Source organism: Gymnoscopelus braueri, assembly GCF_963280865.1.
Source record: "Gymnoscopelus braueri genome assembly, chromosome: 7".
NCBI lineage: Eukaryota > Metazoa > Chordata > Actinopteri > Myctophiformes > Myctophidae > Gymnoscopelus > Gymnoscopelus braueri.
The window spans coordinates 17,786,128-17,809,469 of NC_137608.1; the positions used below are offsets into that span (position 1 = coordinate 17,786,128).

At 43.5% G+C, this 23,342-nt stretch overlaps 1 protein-coding gene across 1 annotated transcript in view; it reads left to right on the forward strand.

Annotated features, from left to right (window-relative positions):
- LOC308088919 (uncharacterized protein) overlaps positions 1-23,342 on the forward strand; it is a gene marked incomplete at its 3' end in the record, with an annotated part of 79,797 nt that overhangs the window by 17,408 nt on the left and 39,047 nt on the right. The window contains exons 3-5 of the mRNA XM_080433502.1: positions 1,342-1,500; positions 2,332-2,524; positions 4,874-4,996. Of these exons, the coding sequence (XP_080289628.1) occupies positions 1,342-1,500; positions 2,332-2,524; positions 4,874-4,996 (475 nt within the window). The remainder of the gene's footprint in view (positions 1-1,341; positions 1,501-2,331; positions 2,525-4,873; positions 4,997-23,342) is intronic.

Genomic DNA, 23,342 nt, shown 5'->3' on the forward strand with positions numbered 1-23,342 from the left:
TTTGAGGTGTTTTTTTTGTTATAGAGGACATTTATAATGTATTAAGGCATATTTGGCTTATTAGCCAGGGATCGTTTTAACAGAGTATAACAGTATTCTAAACATTACTTTGCAATGTGTGTGCCTCTCTCGCCTCTGGCAAACTGACTGATGGAATGCATTTCTGTTAGCATGTGCATAGGAGAAGGAAGGGAAGTTCACACACTGTAACTCCCAGTAGATGTTTTTTTTTTCGACAACGTTTCGACCACTGTGGGTCTTCATCAGGTCTGATACATTACAGGAAGTAGGCGTGTTATATTATACAACAAACGAGGACAGTCACAATCAATGGCAGCTGTTGCAGTGATTAACCACTGTCACACACCCTCTCCAATGTACGTAGTTTTTGTTGGGATGTGCGTGCTTCCCTTTGGACTTCTAACAGCATGTGCATACCCATATGACATGTGTGCTTCTGTGGGGTGCTTGCATGTGGGAAATTGTGAGAAATATATCGTTGCTGTCGGGGCAGAACCTCTTATCTCCATATTCTAACGTCTTTGTGTTTTTTCATAATTTAGTGCCGTACTTGATCATACTACAGCGTCACACAAAAGTAGTAAAAGTAGCAGATCCACAAGCTTGAAACGTGGCGCGAAGCGACGCGTTTTGAGCTTGTAGATCTGCTACGTTTGCTGTTTTTGAACTTGAATCCTGAACAGTTTTGGACATATGAGGTTTCCACTCGACAGAGACGCTATTTATTTTCAGCAGGATACCGTTGCTGTTGGGCAGAAACCTTGTATCTTGTATAAACTTTTTTATGAAACTGTTTATTTTTCCATAAATCAATGACTTATATTTCGTCGTTCAAGTGTCACACTAAAGTAGAGAAAATAGCCGATCTACTGTATAAGCTCACAACATGTCACATCGCAACGCATTGTGAGCTTGTAGATCTGCTATTGTCTCTACTTTTCAAAATGTTTGAAAGTGAAAGTGGGTTTTATAAATATTGAACGAATGAAAAGTGTTAACAAGAGTTTGTGACTAAACAATCTGGGAACCCATTCGGTAAAAATGGGGCCACCACCTGCCTCTGGGGGCACCACCTCCTTTTTTGTGTAGAGACGGGAACTCGGTTTGGGTCCTTCGCTTTCTTAGTCCACTTCCTCCCGAATACTTCTGCGTTAGAAAATTCCTACTAACAACAACACTACATGTACAACAGTTTTGGACATACACAATATTTCCACACCTGACCGTGATGATATGCCCTTTGAGATGGCAGCATCTTGTTTTTGAAGGGGGTACATACATGACATGTGTGTATGATGTGCATGTGGTCTTCCTCTACAGGTTTGCAGCAGAGTTCAGCCTGCTGTTGGAGGTGCAGAGCTCCCAGCATGAGGAGAGCAGCCTGGTCACAGTGCTGGACTCCTACCACCACATCCAGCTGCAGCTCCGCCTCAGCCCCCACTCCCTCACCTACGTCTCCACACAACACCGAGACTACGAGTAAGACTATACTGTACCACACTGACGGATTGGGGTGTCATCCATATCAAGGTTCCCCTAACTTTTCAGGCCACAACCCCCCCCAAAATAATCATATTTGAACTGGGGACCCCCCACTCTGACAAGCACTTTGTTGGAATTGTATGCATTACATTTAGTTTGAATCAATTCCACAGCTAAACATTGTTATAATTGTTTTAAATAATATTTTCACAATGTTTGCCTCTTTCTTATGTAATATTTGACAATTTGGCCAAGTCTTAAAAGTAATTAAATTGTAACTTTAAAAAATTGCAGATACCCGTTATACACTTATATATATATATATATATTATACTGTATGTTGGTTTGTTTACTGTTGAGTGAGAAAACAATGATGCACATCCGCTCATCTGGGGACCCCCCAAAATAATTTGGGGACCCCCCTGGAGGTCCCTACGCACAGTGGGAACCAGTGATCCATATGATCCATCTTCATTCAGACAGAATATTCACTGCCTTCATTCATCGCTTTCCCGTTAAAGTAATACTTAATGGGAAGAGCAAGCGTTGACGTTACTCGCCATAGTGGACACGGCAAATGTATTTGTAAAGCACACAGAATTCCATACACAAAGGCATTTAAAATTGCTTTCCATAATGCATAAGAATGTGTTTAAAAATAAATAAAGAGTAAAATTAAATGGCATGGTAGATCTTAGATTCTAAGTGTACCCTTGCTAAGAAAATGTATCACCTCTTGTAATCGTGGCTGTGAATGAAAGTACGTACCATACAGACAAAATGGAATTTCCTATCCTTACCCGTCTTACTTTCCTGAATACACTTCAGATTCCCAGTGACTTCGCTGTGTGACGGCCGGTGGCACCAGGTTTCAGTGGGGGTGTCCTCTCTGTGGCTGGAGGTGTATGTGGACTGTACCCTGGTGGAGAAGGTTCACTGGGACTACCCTCAACACGATCTCATCACTGATGGTCTGCTGATGGTAGGAGGCATCCTGGAGGCCTTCGAGACTCCATTTGACGTAAGGAACTGCGATTTCGGAATACTATCAGTCTTGAACCCCTGTACTGCCGTATCCCTATATTCTGGGGGGAACGTTTACCAAAAACACAGATCTACAAGCTTATATAGTTGTGAGCTTGAAGACGATTGAAGAGATTTGGTGTTGAGGGGAAAAAAAGACGTAGCCAACTCAGGTTGAGTTTACTAAGTTTAGAGGGTAATAGCCTAGGGATTTATTTTACGCTGAGTTTGCCAGAACGTTACTTTACAGTAACTGAGGGTTACTTTTTTTTGTAGACCATCCCAAAATCCCCCCCCCCCCCCGGTGGGTTTTGGATAAATAAATTAAAATGATCTCTGTAGCCTACAAAGGCTCATGATATTCACGCCTTTTGATTCATATATAAGTACAAAAAATAACATAAACATAACAAAAATGTGAAAGTCTCTTCTGACTCATGTAAACCACAGACCTTATTTTCCGCATAAATCGAAAACCCCCTGAGAAAAAACGTTGGAAATCTGGCGAGGGAACCCATTGCTGACTCACTTCAGGATTTTAGGAGTCAATGGATGAATGGGTTTGTTTCACAGATGATCTTGGCCACTTGGTGGCAGTAAAGAGAAGTTCAGCTTACTGTAAACAGTAAATGTTAATTGTATGACATTAGTGTGTGACTACTAGGACACATTGCTGAACTTTGATGTCTGTTAAGGATAACTGTTGAGAGATGGTACTTGTTATATTCACTCATAGACTGTTGATACATTGTCATATATTCATTCAGATCGCTGCTGACAGACCATACGTTTTTTTAATTCTCATACACCGTTGATACAATTATCCATCCATAATCCATAAACTCATTGTTGATAGACTCATTCCCCCTTTCAGAGATCCAGTGCACATATCTAGGGGTCAGTATAATAAAACTTGTATTCTTATTTACTATATCGTGGACACCCTAAATTCCCTCCAGGGATCAATTAAGGTTTTTGTTATCTTAGAATCAGAATCAGTTTTATTGTCACATCACAGGTTTACAAGGTAAAAAAGTGGGTGAAATTCGTTTTTGTACATCTTATCTTGCATTGCAATGTATCATATAGGTGGATCATTTAAAAAGTGTTACATTTGTGTTTTACATTTTTGTTATACAGGTAACGCTCTTTCTTAGCGAGACTTGGAATAATAACTCTTAATTCATACTTGCTCGCCAGTGTCATACCAAAAATAGCAGATCTACGAGCTCCCAACGCATTGCATTGCGACGTGCTTGTAGATTGACTATTTTCGGTGCGCAACACTGGCATGCAGCTAAGTATGAATCAGGCTTAAGGCAGCAAAAGTGCAGCGTCTTTCGTGTGGACACTTCAACAGTAACATGAACTGATTGACAGATGATGGACAGATCTGTGAGGATAAAGCCTGACATTTGGGATGGTTCTTTTATCAGCTCGTCCACCCTACTGCCACCTAAACTTTAACCAGTTCTACAAAAACTTTACTTTACTGACAGCCCATAAATCCTCTCTATGGTTGTACACTCCCAGTGCTACTCATCTGAACTGTAATTGAATCCAGAGCCAGTGGTCCCATGTGCCTTTTAATCACTGTCTGAGAGGCTGGGTTGTATCGTCTATCTTGTTGGCAGAACTCTGTTCATATTCATAGAGTTTACTGTACCTTTTTATATACAGGGGTGGAGGTAGACTGGAAGTCAGACTTGTGACTGGATGTTCACTCGTTCAGGCAGGGAAAGTGAAACATTCCCCTTCTTCAACAAAAACCTCTGAGGTTGTTGATAAGTAATGTACAGTGGTATAAAGTAACTAAGTACATTTACTCAAGTACTGTACTTAAGTACAATGTTGACTTGAGGTATTTTTACTTTACTGGAGTATTTCCAGTTTTCAGTACTTTTACTTCTACTCCACTACTCTCAGAGGCAAGGTTTATACTTTTGTTATTTACTTTTGTACTTTTACTCAAGTAAATTTAGAATTCCAGACTTTTACTTGTAACAGAGTATTTCTACATTGCAGTATTGATACTTTTACTTAAGTAAACAATTTGAGTACTCTTTCCACCACGGGTAATGTAAGCCCAAGAAAAGAAGGAAACATTTCTTTAAAAAAAAGGTAAAAGTGTCTTTTGTCACATTCTCATGTAAGACTTTAAGGTCAAGGCCATGGAATCGTCATGGGAATAGAGACACATATATCCTTGTCTAACCTCGTTGATCCTTTCCACTCAGATAAGAGTCTATACGTCAGGCAGGGTGAAGGCTGGAACTTCCTGCCATGGGTAACCTTTCACCTTTTCAACAGTGTGTCTCACCCTCTTCCTATACTTGTAATCCCCCAGGGGGCTGTGAGACAGATGACCTTTGTGATGGGGGACCCAAAGGCTGCCAGACAACACTGTACGTCCCACCTGCCTGCCTGCGACCGGATGGCCTCATCGTCTTTCAGGGAAACACGCTTACAGGTTGAAAACTGAAATCAAATTTGTGTGTGTGTGTGTGTGTGTGTGTGTGTGTGTGTGTGTGTGTGTGTGTGTGTGTGTGTGTGTGTGTGTGTGTGTGTGTGTGTGTGTGTGTGTGCGTGTGCGTGATGTCTTGCACACACACTGCCAGCTGTCTAGGCCATGCTGTAAAAGTACCTCCACAAATTATTAAATGCGTCATAGTTAGATAATGTCAAGACGACTGCCATCATAGATGACTGATGTCACAGGCTGATCACATGAAGTCCCCACATGTCAGAGCCTCGCCATTTATTATTATTTATTTTTTACTTTGCAATGGCTTTATGTATGTATGTATGTATGTATGTATGTATGTATGTATGTATGTATGTATGTATATCTGTAGTTATGTACTGTATGTATTTTATGTAAGTACATAATGTACATGTGCGTAAGTATGTATGTTATGTATGTGTTGGAATGGAATTATATTTAAAGACTCCTCTCTTTCATTGTAGAGCAATGAATCATCTGCTGGTGATGTCTTGAACAACAGCATAGAGGGGTCCACAGATGATGTACATATGGTGAGGACACTGATAAGAGAGTTTGAACTGTCATGTGGCTGAATGAGAAATGTGTTCCTCTCAAGGGGCCAGCTTCCGAGTTGTACATTTAGGCTATATAGGAAGAGACAGTTCATATGAATGGCCTGTAGTCTCGCTGTTTCACACCTGCTGGTGTCAGAAGTAAATAAGCTCCATTCAAGTGGATGGGTTTTTGCCGAACTTTACAATTGATTTTATTACCTTAATAAACATTGTCATAAATACTATACAGTATGCTTCCAGTAGCTAGTTTAAAGTCTTCAATCACACCATGATATGCGTTTTGGTAAATCATGGTCCCATTCAAATTGATGATAAAGTAGGGTATGCTGTAGGAGGGCCGTGGCTGCCTTGTGATGATTTGATTGACAAGCTACACAACCAATAGCATTCATTCCCCACCCCCGCTCTGGTCCCAACCAATAGCATTCATTTCCGAGTGCATAGGATATAGAAAGATGGCGGATTTGAAATAGTTTGAAAATAGGCTTCATTTACGGTCTGTAGAGTCTATGTGTCAGAATATTCAGGAGGACTCAAATGCAGAAAACAGCAGGCAAGAGGCAGAATGAAGTTAACTCAGTCTTTACTGTAAATTCCAATTAGACAGAACAAAAGACAATACCAGAGGTATATCATCAAAAAGCAAAACAAGGCAGGCAAGGGCAAGGCAAAGAGTAAATCCAAAAACACGGTCAACTTCTTAGTCCAGGAGCAAAACAGGAAAAGGGCAGTGGTTCAGGCTGGAACAGAAGACAGGCGTTACTACGACAAACTGACAAATGATAATGTTGAAGCACACTGAAATATATACCCTCAAACTAATCACAGAAACACACAGCAGGTGAGTAGCAACCTATGAGGAGTAGACAATTAGCTAGGGGGAGTGAACACAAGGGCAGGTCTAGAGAGGACTCCTGACAGTACCCCTCCCCTCACGGACGCCCCTAGGCGTCCTAGAGGGTGCCTCAGGATGACGACGATGAAAGTCTTGAATAAGGACCGGGTCCAAAATGTCCCGAGCAGGGACCCAACTCCTCTCCTCAGGACCATAGCCTTGCCAGTCCACCAAGTATTGGCGCCCACGGCCACGTTGACGAACCTTGAGCAGCCGACGCACCGTGTACACCTCAGAGCCGTCCACCAACCTGGGCGGAGGGGGGGGATTGGAGGGCGGGGAGTACGGGCCTTGGTTGACAGGTTTGACTCTAGAGACATGGAAAGATGGATGAATCCGACGAAGGGGGCGAGGGAGTTTGAGACGGACTGCTGAAGGGCTGATGACCTTAGAGATAGGGAAAGGTCCCACAAAACGAGGAGCCAGCTTGTGTGATTCCACCTGTAGTGGCAAGTCCCTGGATGACAACCACAGTCTCTGGCCCCGATGGTAGGAAGGAGCTGGGCGACGACGACGATCGGCATAGTGCTTGACCCTGGCAGATGACCGCAGCAAGGAGGACCGGGCGGCCCGCCACACTTTGCGACAGCGGCGGATGAACTGCTGGGCAGCGGGCACATTAGCTTCCCCCTCCTGGGAGGGAAACAGAGGGGGCTGATAGCCGAGACAGCAGTGAAATGGGGACAAACCAGTGGAGGCAACAGGTAGAGAGTTATGAGCATATTCAGCCCACGATAGATATTCAGCCCACGAGGCCTGGTTGTGAGAGGAAAGACAGCGTAACATAGTTTCAATGTCCTGATTAGTTCTCTCAGTTAGGCCATTCGTCTGAGGGTGAAAGCCTGAAGATAAACATACAGAGGCTCCCACTGATTTACAGAAAGCCCTCCAGAACCGGGAAGTGAACTGTGGACCCCTGTCTGAAACTATGGCCACAGGTAGCCCATGCAACCTAAACACATGGTCTATCATGAGTTGAGCAGTGTCTTTAGCAGAGGGAAGCTTGGGCAATGGAATGAAATGAGCAGCTTTTGAGAACCTGTCTACCACTGTGAGGATGACTGTGTTACCTCGTGAGGGCGGGAGCCCTGTAATAAAATCCATGGCTATGTGAGCCCAGGGTCTAGACGGAACAGGAAGTGGCTGCAGAAGGCCAGACGGAGGTTGAGTGGACGTCTTGTTCTGAGCACAGGTAATACAGGCAGCCACAAACTGCTTTACGTCCTTCGTCATCGAGGGCCACCAGAAGCGCTGCTGGACCAGATAGAGGGTACGTCGCACCCCAGGATGACAGGCAAGCGGTGACGAGTGACCCCACTGTAGAACCTGAGACCGGGCAGAAACTGGCACAAAAAGTTTATCAGGAGGACAATTACCTGGCCCAGGGTCCTGTTGCAAAGCAGACTTAACAGTGTTCTCAATGTCCAGACGAAGAACCCCCACCACACAGTCTCTAGGCAATATGGTGTCCGGATGTACAGGGCGATCTGGAGTGGGAAACTGACGGGAGAGTGCATCAGGCTTCCCGTTCTTGCTTCCTGGTCGATAAGAGAGGGTGAAGGAAAATCTGGAAAAGAACAGAGCCCAACGTGCTTGCCGGGAGTTAAGGCGTTTAGCAGAGCGCAGGTATTCGAGATTCTTATGATCTGTCCAGACTAAAAATGGCACTAGAGCACCCTCCAACCAATGTCTCCATTCCTCAAGTGCCATCTTAACTGCCAGCAGTTCTCTATTGCCAATGTCATAATTGCGTTCAGAGGAATCCAAACGGTAAGAAAAGAAGGCACAAGGATGCAACTTGTTATCAACAGGAGAACGCTGGGAAAGAATAGCTCCAACACCAACCTCTGAGGCATCAACCTCAACTATGAACTGAAGTGTAGGATCTGGCCGAATCAGGATGGGAGCTGAAGTAAAACGCCTCTTCAGTTCCTTGAAAGACTGCTCTACAGCTGGCGACCAGTCAAACGGAACCTTGATGGAGGTGAGTGCAGACAGGGGGGCGGAAAGGGTGCTGTAGTTCCTTATGAACCGGCGATAGAAATTAGCAAAACCTAGGAACCGTTGCACATCCTTCTTGGACGTAGGAGTGGGCCACTCCATCACTGCCTTGACCTTGGCGTCGTCCATCTGCATACTCCCATCCTTAATGATGAACCCCAGAAAGGAGACAGTCTGGCGATGAAATTCACATTTCTCAGCTTTCACATAGAGTTGATTCTCCAAAAGGCGTTGCAGGACCTGTCGGACATGCTTAGAGTGTTCCTCAAGAGAAGGGGAAAAAATCAGAATATCATCGAGATACACAAAAACAAACTTATTGATCATGTCTCTCAAAACATCGTTGACCATGCCTTGAAACACACCGGGGGCATTTGTAAGCCCAAAAGGCATCACCAAATATTCATAGTGTCCTCGTGGTGTGTTAAAAGCTGTCTTCCATTCGTCTCCCTCTTTAATACGGACCAAATGGTACGCATTGCGTAAGTCCAACTTAGTGAATACTGTGGCACCATGCAGTACTTCAAAAGCAGAGGCTAAAAGAGGAATAGGGTACCTGTTCTTAACAGTAATGTCATTCAAACCTCTGTAGTCGATGCAAGGGCGCAATGTCTTGTCTTTCTTCCCCACGAAGAAGAACCCCGCTCCTGCTGGGGATGAAGAGGGGCGGATAATGCCAGCAGCCAGAGAGTTACTGATATACTGGTCCATGGCAGCCATCTCTAGACGGGCCAGTGAATATAGCTTCCCACGAGGAGGTACTGTACCCGACAACAATTCAATGGCACAATCGTAAGGTCTGTGAGGGGGTAGTGAAGTGGCTCGAGATTTACTGAAGACTGGTTTCAAATCCAAATACTCTGGTGGCACCTCTGATAGGTCTGGGAATTCCTCCTGCAGTGGAGGCACTGGGGAAACAGAACACTGAGCATCTCTGAGACAATGGGAGAGACAAAACTGACTCCAGCCTAATATTACATCCTTGGTCCAGTCAATATGAGGGTTATGCCGTTTAAGCCAGTGTCGGCCTAAAACAACCTGGACATGAGGTGAGGAAATTAGGTGTAAAGCTATCTCCTCTCTGTGATTGCCTGAGATTAACAGGCCTACTGGGGCAGAAATGTGGGTTACAGTGGCCAGGAGGCGCCCATCAAGGGCATTGGCCCTGAGGACGGGCTGCACTGGAAAAGTCTGCAGATTAAGCTGTTCTGCCAGAGAAGAATCAATAAAACTCTCATCGGCCCCTGAATCAATCAGAACTGAAATAGGCAGTTGTTGGTTAACATAACTAAGAGTAGCATGCATTGTGGACCTGGTCAAAGGAGGGCTCTTGTATGTCACACTCACCAGTAACCCTCGCTCTACTGATGAGCTCTCCCTTTTACTGGACAGGAAGCTTTGAAATGGCCAGCCCCGCCGCAGTATAGGCAAGCTCTCGATTCAATCCTCCTCCTGCGTTCCTCTGCAGACAAAGACAGGCTGGCCCGGTCCACCTGCATTGGCTCCGTGGCATCTGTGGTGACAGTAGAAGGTGTCCGGACTGCTGCAGATAGGGAAGGGGGAAGGATAGGAAGGCGCTGCTGAGGAGGACGACTACCCCCCTTCTCCCTCCAGCGGAGTCGCAGCCGGTTATCAAGGCGGATGGCCAAATCCACAAGTTCATCAAAGGTGGCGGGTAGCTCCCGAGATGCCAGCTCATCCTTTAAACTCTCCTTTAGACCGTCTAGAAAGGCATCATATAAGGCATCATAGTTCCAGCCACACGTAGCAGCCAAAGTGCGAAAATCAATGGCAAAATCAGAAACAGTCTTATTACCCTGCCGCATGTGGAGCAGCTCCCTTGCTGCTTCCCGGCCTGTGACTGACCGGTCGAAAACCTTTTTCATTTCCTTGAAAAAATCGTCCATAGTGTGGCACACAGCAGAATCAGCCTCCCATATAGCGGTCCCCCACTCTCTAGCTCTTCCAGCCAGCAGGGTGATGACGTAGGCAATCTTGGAGCGGTCATTAGGGAATGAAGATGGTTGCAGTTGAAAAATCAGAGAACATTGAGAAAGAAAAGACCGACAGGAACCGGGTTCCCCGGAGTAGGTCTCAGGATTCGGGAGCCTAGGCTCCCTAGCTGGTTGAACTGGCTGGACAGGAGCTGGTGGTGCAGCTGCATCGGCTTGGGGTTGAGGATGCTGAACAACAATCCTCTGGACCTGCTGTGACAGCGTCGCCACAGTGTCAGTTATCTTTCCCAAATGTTCAGCAACCGACGTAAGGTTCTGTTGCTGATTTCCCAGCAAAGCACCCTGATTAGCAAGAGCGGTCTTCACCTGGTCAAATTCCGCTGAGTCCATTCTTGGTCAGTTTGTACTGTCAGAATATTCAGGAGGACTCAAATGCAGAAAACAGCAGGCAAGAGGCAGAATGAAGTTAACTCAGTCTTTACTGTAAATTCCAATTAGACAGAACAAAAGACAATACCAGAGGTATATCATCAAAAAGCAAAACAAGGCAGGCAAGGGCAAGGCAAAGAGTAAATCCAAAAACACGGTCAACTTCTTAGTCCAGGAGCAAAACAGGAAAAGGGCAGTGGTTCAGGCTGGAACAGAAGACAGGCGTTACTACGACAAACTGACAAATGATAATGTTGAAGCACACTGAAATATATACCCTCAAACTAATCACAGAAACACACAGCAGGTGAGTAGCAACCTATGAGGAGTAGACAATTAGCTAGGGGGAGTGAACACAAGGGCAGGTCTAGAGAGGACTCCTGACACTATGGGCGTAACTTTGTCCATACTTTTTATTGTCTATGGTTCCTCTCCTTTGTAAACTGTCATTGAGGAAGCCTTGAGTAAAGGCTCTTAATCTCTAAATGTTCCTGTGGGCCGGAACAGTGGCCAATGACAGTTCAATAAAAGAAAGTTGATGGAAATTAAATGTTTTATTGAATAAAAGATACACCATTTTTGGCGATTAGACTCTGTTAACATTTAACGTATAAGATTAGCTTTTAATAGGGAGAACGCCCCCTGGTGTCTAGACGCTGGCGGTGGCAGTTCAGATGAACCTCACTCCTTCTCAACTCTAGACAATTGAGATTTTGGACGGTGGAGTTGGGGATGGAGGTGGGTTGCTCGCTGCTTGCTGAAAAGAAAATGACAGGAGCAGAGGCAGTGATATTTATAGGCGGAGCCCAATCGCCTGATTGGCTGACTGCTGATTGGCAGATTGGCTAGAAGTGCTCACACTTCAAGCTGTAAATGAAAGAATATTTGTGGAGCATCCCCAGCAATAAAGATGAAAGCGTGAGAGAGAGATCTTCTTTATTGAACTTACGCTTAGAGCTACATAAGACTCTCCAAATATGTCACTGTAAAGCCAGATTCATACTTCGTCACACAACTGTGTCGCGTGTTGCTGACCTACAAGCCCGTTTTGAGCTTGCAGGTCTGCCTTTTTCAATGTTTTACTTGGCTTAATTGTGTGACTGCTGTGGCAGAAACCTTTTATGTTGAAAACTGTTACTTTTCAGGAAATGGAAAAAAGAACCTGTGTTCCAATGGAACCAATTTAGTTATTAGTTTTCATTAGTTAAATATTTATAAAACCCACAGAACCACTTTCAAAAATAGCTGATCTACAATCTCACAACTCATCAGGATGTGAAGCGTTGTAGAACGGCTATTTTTGTTAATGTTTTTGCAATGTTGGCACAACACTGTTGAATGATGAAGTAGGTCATTCATTTACCAAAAAAACAAACATAAAAAGTTGAAATATGGATTCAAGGTTTCTGCCCGACAGCATTATGTCTCTGTAATTGCGTGACTCTGGAGTGTCGCTGAAAAAGTGCACATACTGCTCAACAAATCTTCCATGGGTTAACAAAGGTTAAGGCTGAGGAGCACATGATGTAATGCAGTGCTTCTCAAAGATGGGGTCCGGGGGGGTCTAGGGGGTCCTCAATAAAATTAGTTAACATAGCATCAAAATTGGTTTAGCCACTTTAACCCTATTATAGGGTATTTATACTCTGGATATTTGAAAATAGACGATTTACAAGCTCGCATCACAATGTAACAAAAACATTGACAAATCCTGAAGAAATGTGAACATTTTGGAGTATATCTATCTATCCCTGACACAGTCCCTGACACAACATGTTCAGATATGATACTGATACTGGGGGTCCATGACACGTTTGAGAACCACTGATATAATGTCATGGACTTATTTGGACCATGAAGCCATCTATTCAAATTTGGATTGTGTGTGTCGTGCATTTTGAGTGATAACGCATCTGGGAATAACGACAGTTCATCTGATCACATCATGTGCACTACAGTGTGATGGCCAACAATGAACGCGTGGTAGGATTTGCTGTGTAATCATTGTAACACAATGTCAGTATAGAAGTAAGGGGGGGACAACTGAGCCAAGCATCCGATACAGGGCTGTAGATTAGTTTTGGAAAGTGAATTGATGGAAGTGAATGGGCTTCCACTGATATGTCACTGCATGGTCCCTAAGAAGAACTGGCTTCATGTTCCTAATGGACTGTGATTCATTAGAATTATGGAACCAGGCCTGTTGTTCAGAGCTCACCACTTTGCAGCGTGTGCGTGCGTGCCTAGTCTGCCTATGTACTTGCATGCACATTTCAGTGTGTTTCTGTGTGTGCATCGTTATGGATTAATTTTGATAAGGTGTGTACTGTAGCATGGTGTACGCATCCTTTCAAGTGTGGTTTTGAGCACCTGTGTGTGTGTGTGTGTGTGTGTGTGTGTGTGTGTGTGTGTGTGTGTGTGTGTGTGTGTGTGTGTGTGTGTGTGTGTGTGTGTGTGTGCGTGCGCGTGCGTGTGCGTGTGCGTGTGCGTGCACATGCTGAAAGCTGTGTTCTGATGAACGGCCCATTAGGGAGTAATATGGGACGGTCCGGCAGTTCATTCACTGCGCCTCACTAGCTACATCCTTACTTCTGTTACCAGCCAGCTGGAAAATCTATTAACCAGCTTTCAGCGCTGCAGACCTCCGCTTAAATGTAAGATCCCGCTTTACTGCGACATAAACATGGATATACTTTTGATCTAGCCCAAAGCTTAGAGACGCATGGTTGCAACTTGAATGTTTGATGCTCTTAATCCGTGGCTGCTCCGTGGAAATCTGGGCGAGGAAAGGCAATGAGAAATGCTAGTTCCAACTACTCTGCATGTGTGGAAGCTGGTCATTCCATCATGGGATACAGCATCAGGCTGTACTACATTACTTTTGGTCCTTCTACACTGCATACTAATCTACTTTGCCACTGTACAAGCTCACAAGGCGTCACTGTACAAGCTCACTAGGCGTCACATCATGACGCCTTGTGAGCTAGTAGATCTGCTATTTTGTCTGTTCTTGAAAAGATTTTGAAATGTTCATTTTTGAAAGTTTTTGAACATTTTCCCGACATGCCTAAAATAGGGATGGCAGGTTGAACGTGATTAATATACAGTGTATTAGTTTCTTTCTATTTGAGCCATTGTTGTGCAAGAATAGCAATAGGACAAATGCATGAATGGAGTTGGCTACAAATATACATGAGTGGATCCCTCAGTGAGCATGTGTGTCTTTGGTGCCGATTCGTATCTCCAGACTGTTTGAGACTTGCACAGGTGCCCTCAGGGTTCCATTCCACCTGCCGAGAGGTCAGGGGCATTGTGACTGATCGCTTGTCAAGTCCTAATGATCCTCCAGGCTACAAGTTGTCATTGCTTTGACAGTCCTGTTAAAAGAGATATAGTACACTCAGAGGATATGTTGAAGAACCCATGGGTACCGACAAAATGAGATAAGGAGGGCCTGGGGGGGGGGACTCAGAGAGGTTTATTTCGCAGATCTAGAAAATCTGAAATAGAATACAAAATTAATGTTTGTCCAGCTCATAAAGTGTGAGAGCAGAAAGTGTGAAAAGGTATGAAAGGAAGTTGCCTGGTCTTTGATTGATTGATTGATGTAGTTTATTTAGTAAGACATGAGAATAGTACATGACAGTACATAACAGTACATGGAAGTACAAATTCACAATACAAGGTCTACTAAACTGGAACTCTCATTAAGCACTAAGCTTGTTTAAGATGAGAACCCCATGCACACAAATCATGATGATATATAAGAGGCAGACAGATATACACACTACTATACAGAATGTCATACAATCAGCTTTCAGGTTACTGGTATGAAGAGAGAAAAAAAATATATATATACAAAAGAGGAAAATGAAGGAGGGGGGGGGTAGGTTAAGACTTGGACAGGGGCCATTTTCGAATTGCAGCCTCCTGAAGGTGTATCTTTAGGGCAGTTTTGAAAGTGAGTAGGGGTTTACACTCCCTTACTCCTTTTGGTAGGGCATTCCACATTTTTGATGAATAGCATCATGAGAACAAGTTCATTCCCTTAGTTGAGCCAAATCTGGGTTGAACATGATTTGTGGAGCTGCCTCTGGTGTTATGATCATGGACTTCATTAACATTTTGGAAGTATTTTGACAAATACACCCACTTGACAACATTTTTAAAAGTGATTGAGTTACTGTAGCTGTCATTTCTCACTGAGATGTTTGATGTTGTTGGAAACTAATACTGATCAATTTGATAAATCTTATCAGATCCTGTTACGCTCACTCCGCAAAATGAGCAATTAAAATGGAAAATGTGTCAGGAAGCCTTATCCGTTCCAGCATCTCTCCAGTTAGGACAATAGCTGTACATAAATGTCGACATGGTGTTGAAATGAGTCATGATACAAACTGTCTCTGACACATATTTGAACCCTGTGCGGATAATGTTTACAAGGTGTGTTGGTGGTGTTGGGGGCAGGGGGGTTGGGGGGGGGGTGTATTAGAGTACACATTTTGGTGCTGAGGTCAGAGTGCAGACTTGCAGCTATTCACTGCAAGTCGAGGCAAATCTGCATCCCACATCAGCCCTCCAGATGTAGACCCTTTTACAACAGAGCAGCTACTTTGCCTCCAGCTCTACCGTGAACATGTTCCTCAAAATTTGGAGTTATATTCTGAAATGGCTATACTGTATGTGGATCTATAAGTATGATCTATCCGTCACTCAGACAATGCAATTGTCACCTTTTTATCCAAGCGATGGATATTTAATCTCGAAGCAAAACCTTTTCAGTCTTGATTGTGCCATTTGTGCCAACAACGTACTGTACCATGTGTGCACACACAACATCGCTGTCAGGGGGGGACCTTATATGTCCAAAATTGTTATATGTCAGGAATTGAAAACAAAGAATCTGTGTTCCAATGGATCCAATATAGTTATTAGTCACAAGCTCTTGTTAATACTTTTCATTGGTTAGATATTTATAAAGCCCACTGTAACACTTGACCACTTTGAACCGAACGTCTCTGTTCTGAATCTGGGCCATGTCATTATAGACTCGCAACGCATCACACCCGGACACGTTGTGAGTAGTACATTGGCTATTTTCACTACTTTTGTGTCACTGTCATATGACGTACAGTATAAAATAGGGCATTAAAGGAATAGTTCACCCAAAAGATTACTTGATTTCTATCAATTTCACACCCCATGAAGCCTTGAATTCATGGAGATTTGATTTGTTTTTGTCGTTTTTGAGCCAATAATTTGATGGCCGGGTCATCGGTCAATAGGAGTCTCATAGGAGAGTCCCCCGTCATCATATTTTTGGCTTAGGAATGTGACAAATACAAAAATCTGCATGAATTCAAGGCTTCATGGGGTGCGTAATAGATAGAAAATAAGAAATGTTTGGGTGAACTGCTCCTTTAATTTACAAAAAAAGATTGAACATAAAAAATGTAATATGGAGATGTCTTTGCTGTCGTTGCCCGACAGCAGCAGCATGCAGTTAGTACAGTATATCAACATTTTCATGTGTTACTCTTAGCTGGTTGACTGTGTCTTAGCAATGACAGATCTAGGAAATAGATCACAGAAAGATAAAAAGCCCAAAATAAGTGCTATGTAACTAAGTCTGTAAGTCTGTCAGCCTGGGTAGCATTAGTCGGTTCTGTACTCTCACTGCTTGGCAGAGTAAACACGGAGCAGGGAGCGGGTTTTGAAGTGGGACATGTCCTCTGTACTTGTACCATATCCCACATGAGTATGTTTGCTCTTGTCTATTGGCGGCTCTTATCTGTCATCTCCAATCTCGAGGCCTTTAGACTTGAAATCATGCCCTCTGGTCTGTAATTTCACGTAACCAGCCTCAGCTGAAGACAACGTACTGTATGTAAGGGAGGAAAACACTACCATGCATCTACCATCACAACCTATCATGTTAGATATTCAGTAACACGCGGCGGCAGCGGCTGATCTGTGCCCGTTTCCTAGCCAAAGAAAAGCCTTGCGATGAGAAATCCAATGGTGCCCTGAACAGCGTTGCCAGATTCTGTGAGAGAAACAAGCAACCAGGTCTAGGAAAACAAGCCCAAAAGAAGCAACTATTGGCCACGTGAGCACTTTAAACATGTACGTCAGCTATTTGAAAATAGCAGATCTACAAGCTCACAACACTTGTAGATCTGCTATTTTCAAATAGAATCTTGGGGGGAAATTATGATAAGCAGACCTGGCAACACTGGCCCTGAACCCCACATATTAATTGAAACCACATGTGAGACACAGTGGCCTCGGTACAGCTAGTGTTGACCGATACTTATCCTACAGATGAAGCAGTTCTGTCGTAGCCAGAGTGTGTATATTTGCGATGGGACTTAGAGCAGTTTATTTGCTAACGGCTTTCCCTCTTAAGCACAACATACTGTAGCATACCTACCAAAGCCTCACAGAGATTTTTTCCCACTGTCGGGCATGGCAAGAAGAAACACTCATCGATGGGTCTGGGGTTGATGCCGTCGTTGTGGTGGTTTCTCCTTATTAGCCATTGATCCCCCTGTTTAATGACCTTGTGGTTCCTCTGCTGCAGCTCAAACGCTTTGATTTAAGCTGCTGTAGATCTGCTCCGTTACTCTTCATTTAAATCAAATTACCCTCTATGAGATCATTAGCGGATCGCTGCGTGCGGTTTTCTGTGAGGAAGAGTCATATTATATGATTACGTGAGTCAGCACGACTTCTGCTAGCTATTTTTGAAGGCTCGGGAGTTCTATATTCATGGTAATTCCCCCCCCCCCCCCCCCCAACAACCACAACCCTTTTGGGGAAGCTCACTTGAGCCGTAACTGCAGCAGGGTTGACATGGCAACTCTGATAAGTCAGAAGGGGAATGCCTGGGAAATTCAATTTGATCGTTCCTATAGGAATTGAAAATGTTGCACAAAACCTTGGCTAAGACACCATTTCATCCAATCATAGACCTGATGTCATTTTGCATTATGTGTGATTTTTTTCTTTTTTTTGTTCTGCTTGGCCACCGCGAGCCCCCCCAAGAATCATTTCAAAATGTAATCCAAATACATATTTGTCAATTTGAGAACCGGGCCATTCATTACTTAAATATGTGACAGCACAAGCCTTGAACAGATCTCCATCAGACAGCAGTATAGGAGGTTATGTGTTCAGGAGCCAACCTTCCATCGTCTCCAGAGCTGGAGGGCCACTATACACAGTGTGTTGTGGCAGCAGTGTGTCTCTGTGGAGGGAGGGTGTGTCTAGAAGCCATGCAGGGTGTGCCTGTCCCTGTATGGTCTCACCATGGTTCCAGGGTTAGAGATCAGTGGCAGAGAACGTGAGCACTGCTGGAATATCACCACCACTGCACTACATTGTCTGGGCTCTGGATAGCGTATAGACCTTAGAAGCAGCTGGAGTGAGTGTGCACATCCGCTAGCCATGTGGATTGTGTTAACCTGGATCCTGGGATTCCTTTGGCTGCAGACATCTCTCCATATGGGATTGGCTGTGGAAGGACAATGGACAGACAATCATATGGTATGTTAAGAGATGGAATGGACCATGGTGTTACTATGTTGTCTGTGGTTGTAAAAAAAAACAAGATGCCCTACGAAGGGTTAACGTATTGGAAAGTGTTGGGATGCTGATAGGAATATAATCTAAGGAATACAGTAGATCCATTCAGGTTAGGTAGAGAGGATCAGACTGACATGTATCTTAGGGATATGTTTCTATGGATTCCCTGATTAGGCTATGGATAACATCCAACCTGTATCCTAAATTACACTCTTTCCCATGTACTGTAAGAGTTCATTGGACTCATTAGTTTTGTCATGGTTCTTCTGTATTGCAGCCAGTTGTAAACGCCCTCTATTCATTGAGGCCCCTTTAAATAGATCCATATGAAGCAATCCTCCTCTTTGCCAGCACATATGGGCACTTCTAGAACTTGGTCTCTCATCATATGCTGTCTGATGATCTTAAAGAGCGTGTGCAATGTGATTTGAATGGAAAGCTTGTCATAAAAAACTATCCCTCCTCAGCAAAACAACGATGTAAGCGCAAGATGCATGTTTTTCCATCCACCAACCATATAGCTGGGACATCCCTGGTTTTAAATGCCCCTTTCACTGTCAACCGACTAGATTTTTAAGAACTGACTGGTGACCAACCACAGGTAAAAAATTCACCATTGGCTGCTGTGAACTGAAATACTGTAGTTTCACGCAGATTGCACTCACATAATGTTTGACATATCATGAGTAAATACAGCTGAAGGTAATAACCATTAATTTGACAATGTAATCCATTTGGTCCATTCAATTTATTTGTGCTGACGTCAGGGATCTCCATAATACGTAACAGAAACGCAGATAGACAGACACCGCCACAACTTGAACTTTAGAGAGTTTACAGGTGTACAAGAGTTGATGCAATTTTTTTTTGTACAAGCACCCAACATTTAGCAGTTTCAAAAATTGTCATAATTATAGAGAAAACATGAGGAAACAAAGTCGGATAACAACAAGTACAATGTCAATTATACATAAGGCGCATGGTCAAAATAGAAAACAATAATGAGGCAGACAATCAGTCTCTTGTGCAAATAGAGACACTTAGCAGCAGGTGTACACTGTGGCAGCATATAGAATCTGTCTCTTGTGCAAGTCAGCGACATCATTTAGCAGCAAATATCATGCAAGTTCAGCAGCAATGGAGTGTATTCATAGTCATATCATGAAGTCATAATGCCTGTGTGACTACGTATTTCACCAAAACTGACATGCTGACAGGGCTTGTTCAACAGCCTGATGGTCTGCTGTGATTAGGGTCTGTCGTAATAAGTTCCCATTCTAAATGTGTTGACCGACATCTCTGTCCTCCCCTCTGTGTCATCTCCTCCCTCTCCTCCAACCATCCCTCATCTCATCCACCCCAAACAAATGCCCAGGGTGCTTCCTTAAAGCCTCCCATGCTCATTATGTAGCGTACCATATCCTCAGATGATGGACTGTGTTTGCCCAGCTGCAGTTTAGGACACATTCTTCAGCAGAGATCATTTCCTTTACCCAGACATAAAGGTTGCATAATTTATTGAAGCCCCCTAACACCGTCTCTCAGTGTTGCCGTTCTTCTTCTTCAGTGTTGAGTGTTTATGCTTACGTCAGCCTGTAGTGCAGTCAGGTCAGCCCTGCCAGCATATATCGTCATTGTCGGGTGGAAACCTTGTATGTCCAAAACTGTTTTCAGAAAATGGAAAAAATAACCAAATTTGATCCAATGTAGTTATTATTTAGTCACAAGCTCTTATTAATATTTATAGAACCCACAGACACACTTAACCACTTTTATCGCCGATCTACAAGCTGTGTGCTTGTAGAGCGGCGATTTTCCGCTACTTTGGTGTGACACTGTACTAATGACAAAGTAGGGCATTGATTCACAAAACAACATAAAAAGGATATACATGTTTTTTGCCCGACAGCAGCGATATCCGAGAGCTTGTAAAGTAATCATTCATGCTGATGTCCCAGCCTGGTGACATCACTTTGTTTACGTTACACTCCCTATACGCTGCAAAAATCCTGATTGATTCAACCTCTGAGGGTGTAGAAATCGACCTCTGTAAGGGGGCAAAAGAATTTCACAGTGTATGGTTCCATGTGTGTCGGCTACAAGTTCAACCTACAGGAAAAATGGCTGTACTGTACTTGAATACCAAATAAGGTTCAGTGAATTCCACCCTGCTTTGCAATAAGTCTGACCTAAAGCAACCTTTTTCCCTGGCTGTACTGTACAATGTACATGCCTCGTTTACTGTATGTTGCATGGTATGTTTCAGACCTGACGTTCTCTACTCATCAGCAATGCTGTTTCCAGGCTATTGTATATTTTATAATCAATCATGTACTGAACCGGTACTGTGTTATTTGTATTGTTAGACATTTAATCTGCAGGATGTAGTATTGTTTGTGTGTGTGTGTGTGTGTGCGTGCGTGCATTTTATGATTTGATTTATGGCTTTTTTACAGAGCATTTACATTTACCTCAGTGTGGCTGAAGTGAATGGGAAAGGTCTGTTATGGTCCCAATGCAGAGATCAAAGCATCTGGTTCTATGTATGTGTTATACTGCAGGCCACATGCTGACCTACAGTATGGTATAGACCAGTGGTTCTCAACCTGTGGGTCGGGACCCGCAGGGGGGTCCCCACATGATTTTTGGGGGGCCCCAGATGACAGTGAACGCAAGGCGTTGTGAGCTTGTTGATCGGCTATTTTCGCAAAATGTATCTGTGGAACCGAGCCAAACTAAATGTAATGCCTCAAATCCTACAATTCCAAGTGCTTGTCAGGGTGGGGGGTCCCCAGTTCAAATATGATTATTTTGGGGGGTTGCACCCTGAAAAGGTTGAGAATCACTGGTATAGACTGTGGAACAGCACTGGCCCAAACACAATCCTACTTTCGTAACATCACATGCACCAGCAGTGTGTCAGATTTGATCTTTCTACATCAGATACACTGGTCTATAAGTAATTATAAGGTTAATGCAACCACTGGCCACTAGTGGCCACTTGTAGGTGCTTTACAGTCAACATTTGTCCTCTTCCTGACACTTGAGCCCTATTTTATACATTGTCGTACAATGTTGTACAAGCCTACTGTTTATACTTTGTGGTCCCAGGAGTCTACACTTGGTCTCCTCCTTAAATCTCTTCACCTATTTAAGCCGTTATGATATGCCCACAATAGGGACGCTAGGGTTCATGAACCCTCCACTCAGCAGCAACATGTGACGTGACTAATAGAATACTTTCTTTGGCACCAATAGAAGACAGACCGCAATAAAAACCGCCAACATCGATCAAATCACAAAAAAGCCAAAGCTTGTTTCCATTGTGGTTCACTCAAAAACGCCCAACGCCCAACCAAAGACAGAACAACAGTGCAAACACAAGTGTTAACTTTTCACTTTCAGTCTGTCTGCCATCTGAAAATGGCAGCTACCGTAATTCAAATGGTGAAGTGGGAATATTCCTTCTGAGGAGTGAGTTTAGATCAAGAGCACATGGTATCAACTACGATAACGGAGGTATAAGGTTTCCTCTGCTATGGACCATCATACATTCCTAATTTTCGTACTGCTATTCCAGACTTGACCCATAGCAGATATAGGCTCAACAAATACACTCAGGTGCAGAGAGATCAAATGTCTGCTGCTCTCTGTGAAAGAGGCAGCAACAATGTTAGCCTAGTCCCAGATAAAGGAGCATTGTCTTTGCAGAGCCTAATTTATATGCCATAGTATGATGGTGTATCTTGCCGACAAGAACTGAAGAATTTTCAAGCTAACACATCACCACGTGACCTAAATGGACCCTCCATTTGGGTCAGTTTTGCACTCTCAGAGTTAAATTGACACTAGGGTTTTACTGTTGGTAAAGGGAAATGTGTCTGTACTGTGCATGTATTCTGTTTCATCTTTGTGCAGCTCACCTGCATGCTGCTATCTGCTTCATACTGAGTATAGCAGTATGACGCAGACTTTGAAGTTGATCAGGTCCAGACTTATAGAACATTGGCCTAGTTTTATAATAGTGATGCTCTCCAGGCATTGAGTGACTGGCGCATGCTGTATGTGCTTGAGGGATGTGTTACTTTATAGAAAGTTGTCCTAGATCTTTTTATGATTTATACCTACTGTATCATTACAGTATAACAGCAGCAATACATTGTACCACATTTTCATACCTTCATCTTCTCATGTCCCTCAGTGTGGATTTAAGGATTGTACTGTGTAGGCCCAGCATTTCACCTATTTTTGCCTCCCTTCACTCGCTGTTGAAGATTCGAATTCATCTTACTATTCTTTCAATTACATTAGCCTTATACATTCTTACAGTGTAAGGCTGTGCATGGCCTATTTACAGCTTACATGAGTCATGACAGAGCTGTTGAGCTGTTGTGTTGAATCAAGCCATCCAGGTTCCTGGTGAATCATGACTTAGGGTTGAGGACAGAGTACAGCAACTTGCTATGGGCCTGGTCTTCAAGATACACCACAACATTGGGATCCCCCTGTATTTGTCTAAATACTTCCAAAATGTTAATTCCACGATCATAACACCAGAGGCAGCTCCACTAATCATGTTCAACCCAGATTTGGCTCAACAAAGGGAATGTCTTACTAAATAAAGTACATCAATCAATCAATCAATCAATCAATAAAACATTTGATTATGTGAAAATAAAATTGAATATTTGATTGTATGATGGTGTTAATAAATACCCTTTTGTTTTGCGGTTTTGAAAAAGCAATTATCACAGAATAAAATGATTTATGGTCATGATTCAACAGGAGCCTGGATGGCTTGATTATACAGTAGGCTTAACACATCCACCGCCAGAGGTTAATCTCATAATGTACTCACCAGTGCCAAGGTGTTTTTGTTGTTTTTT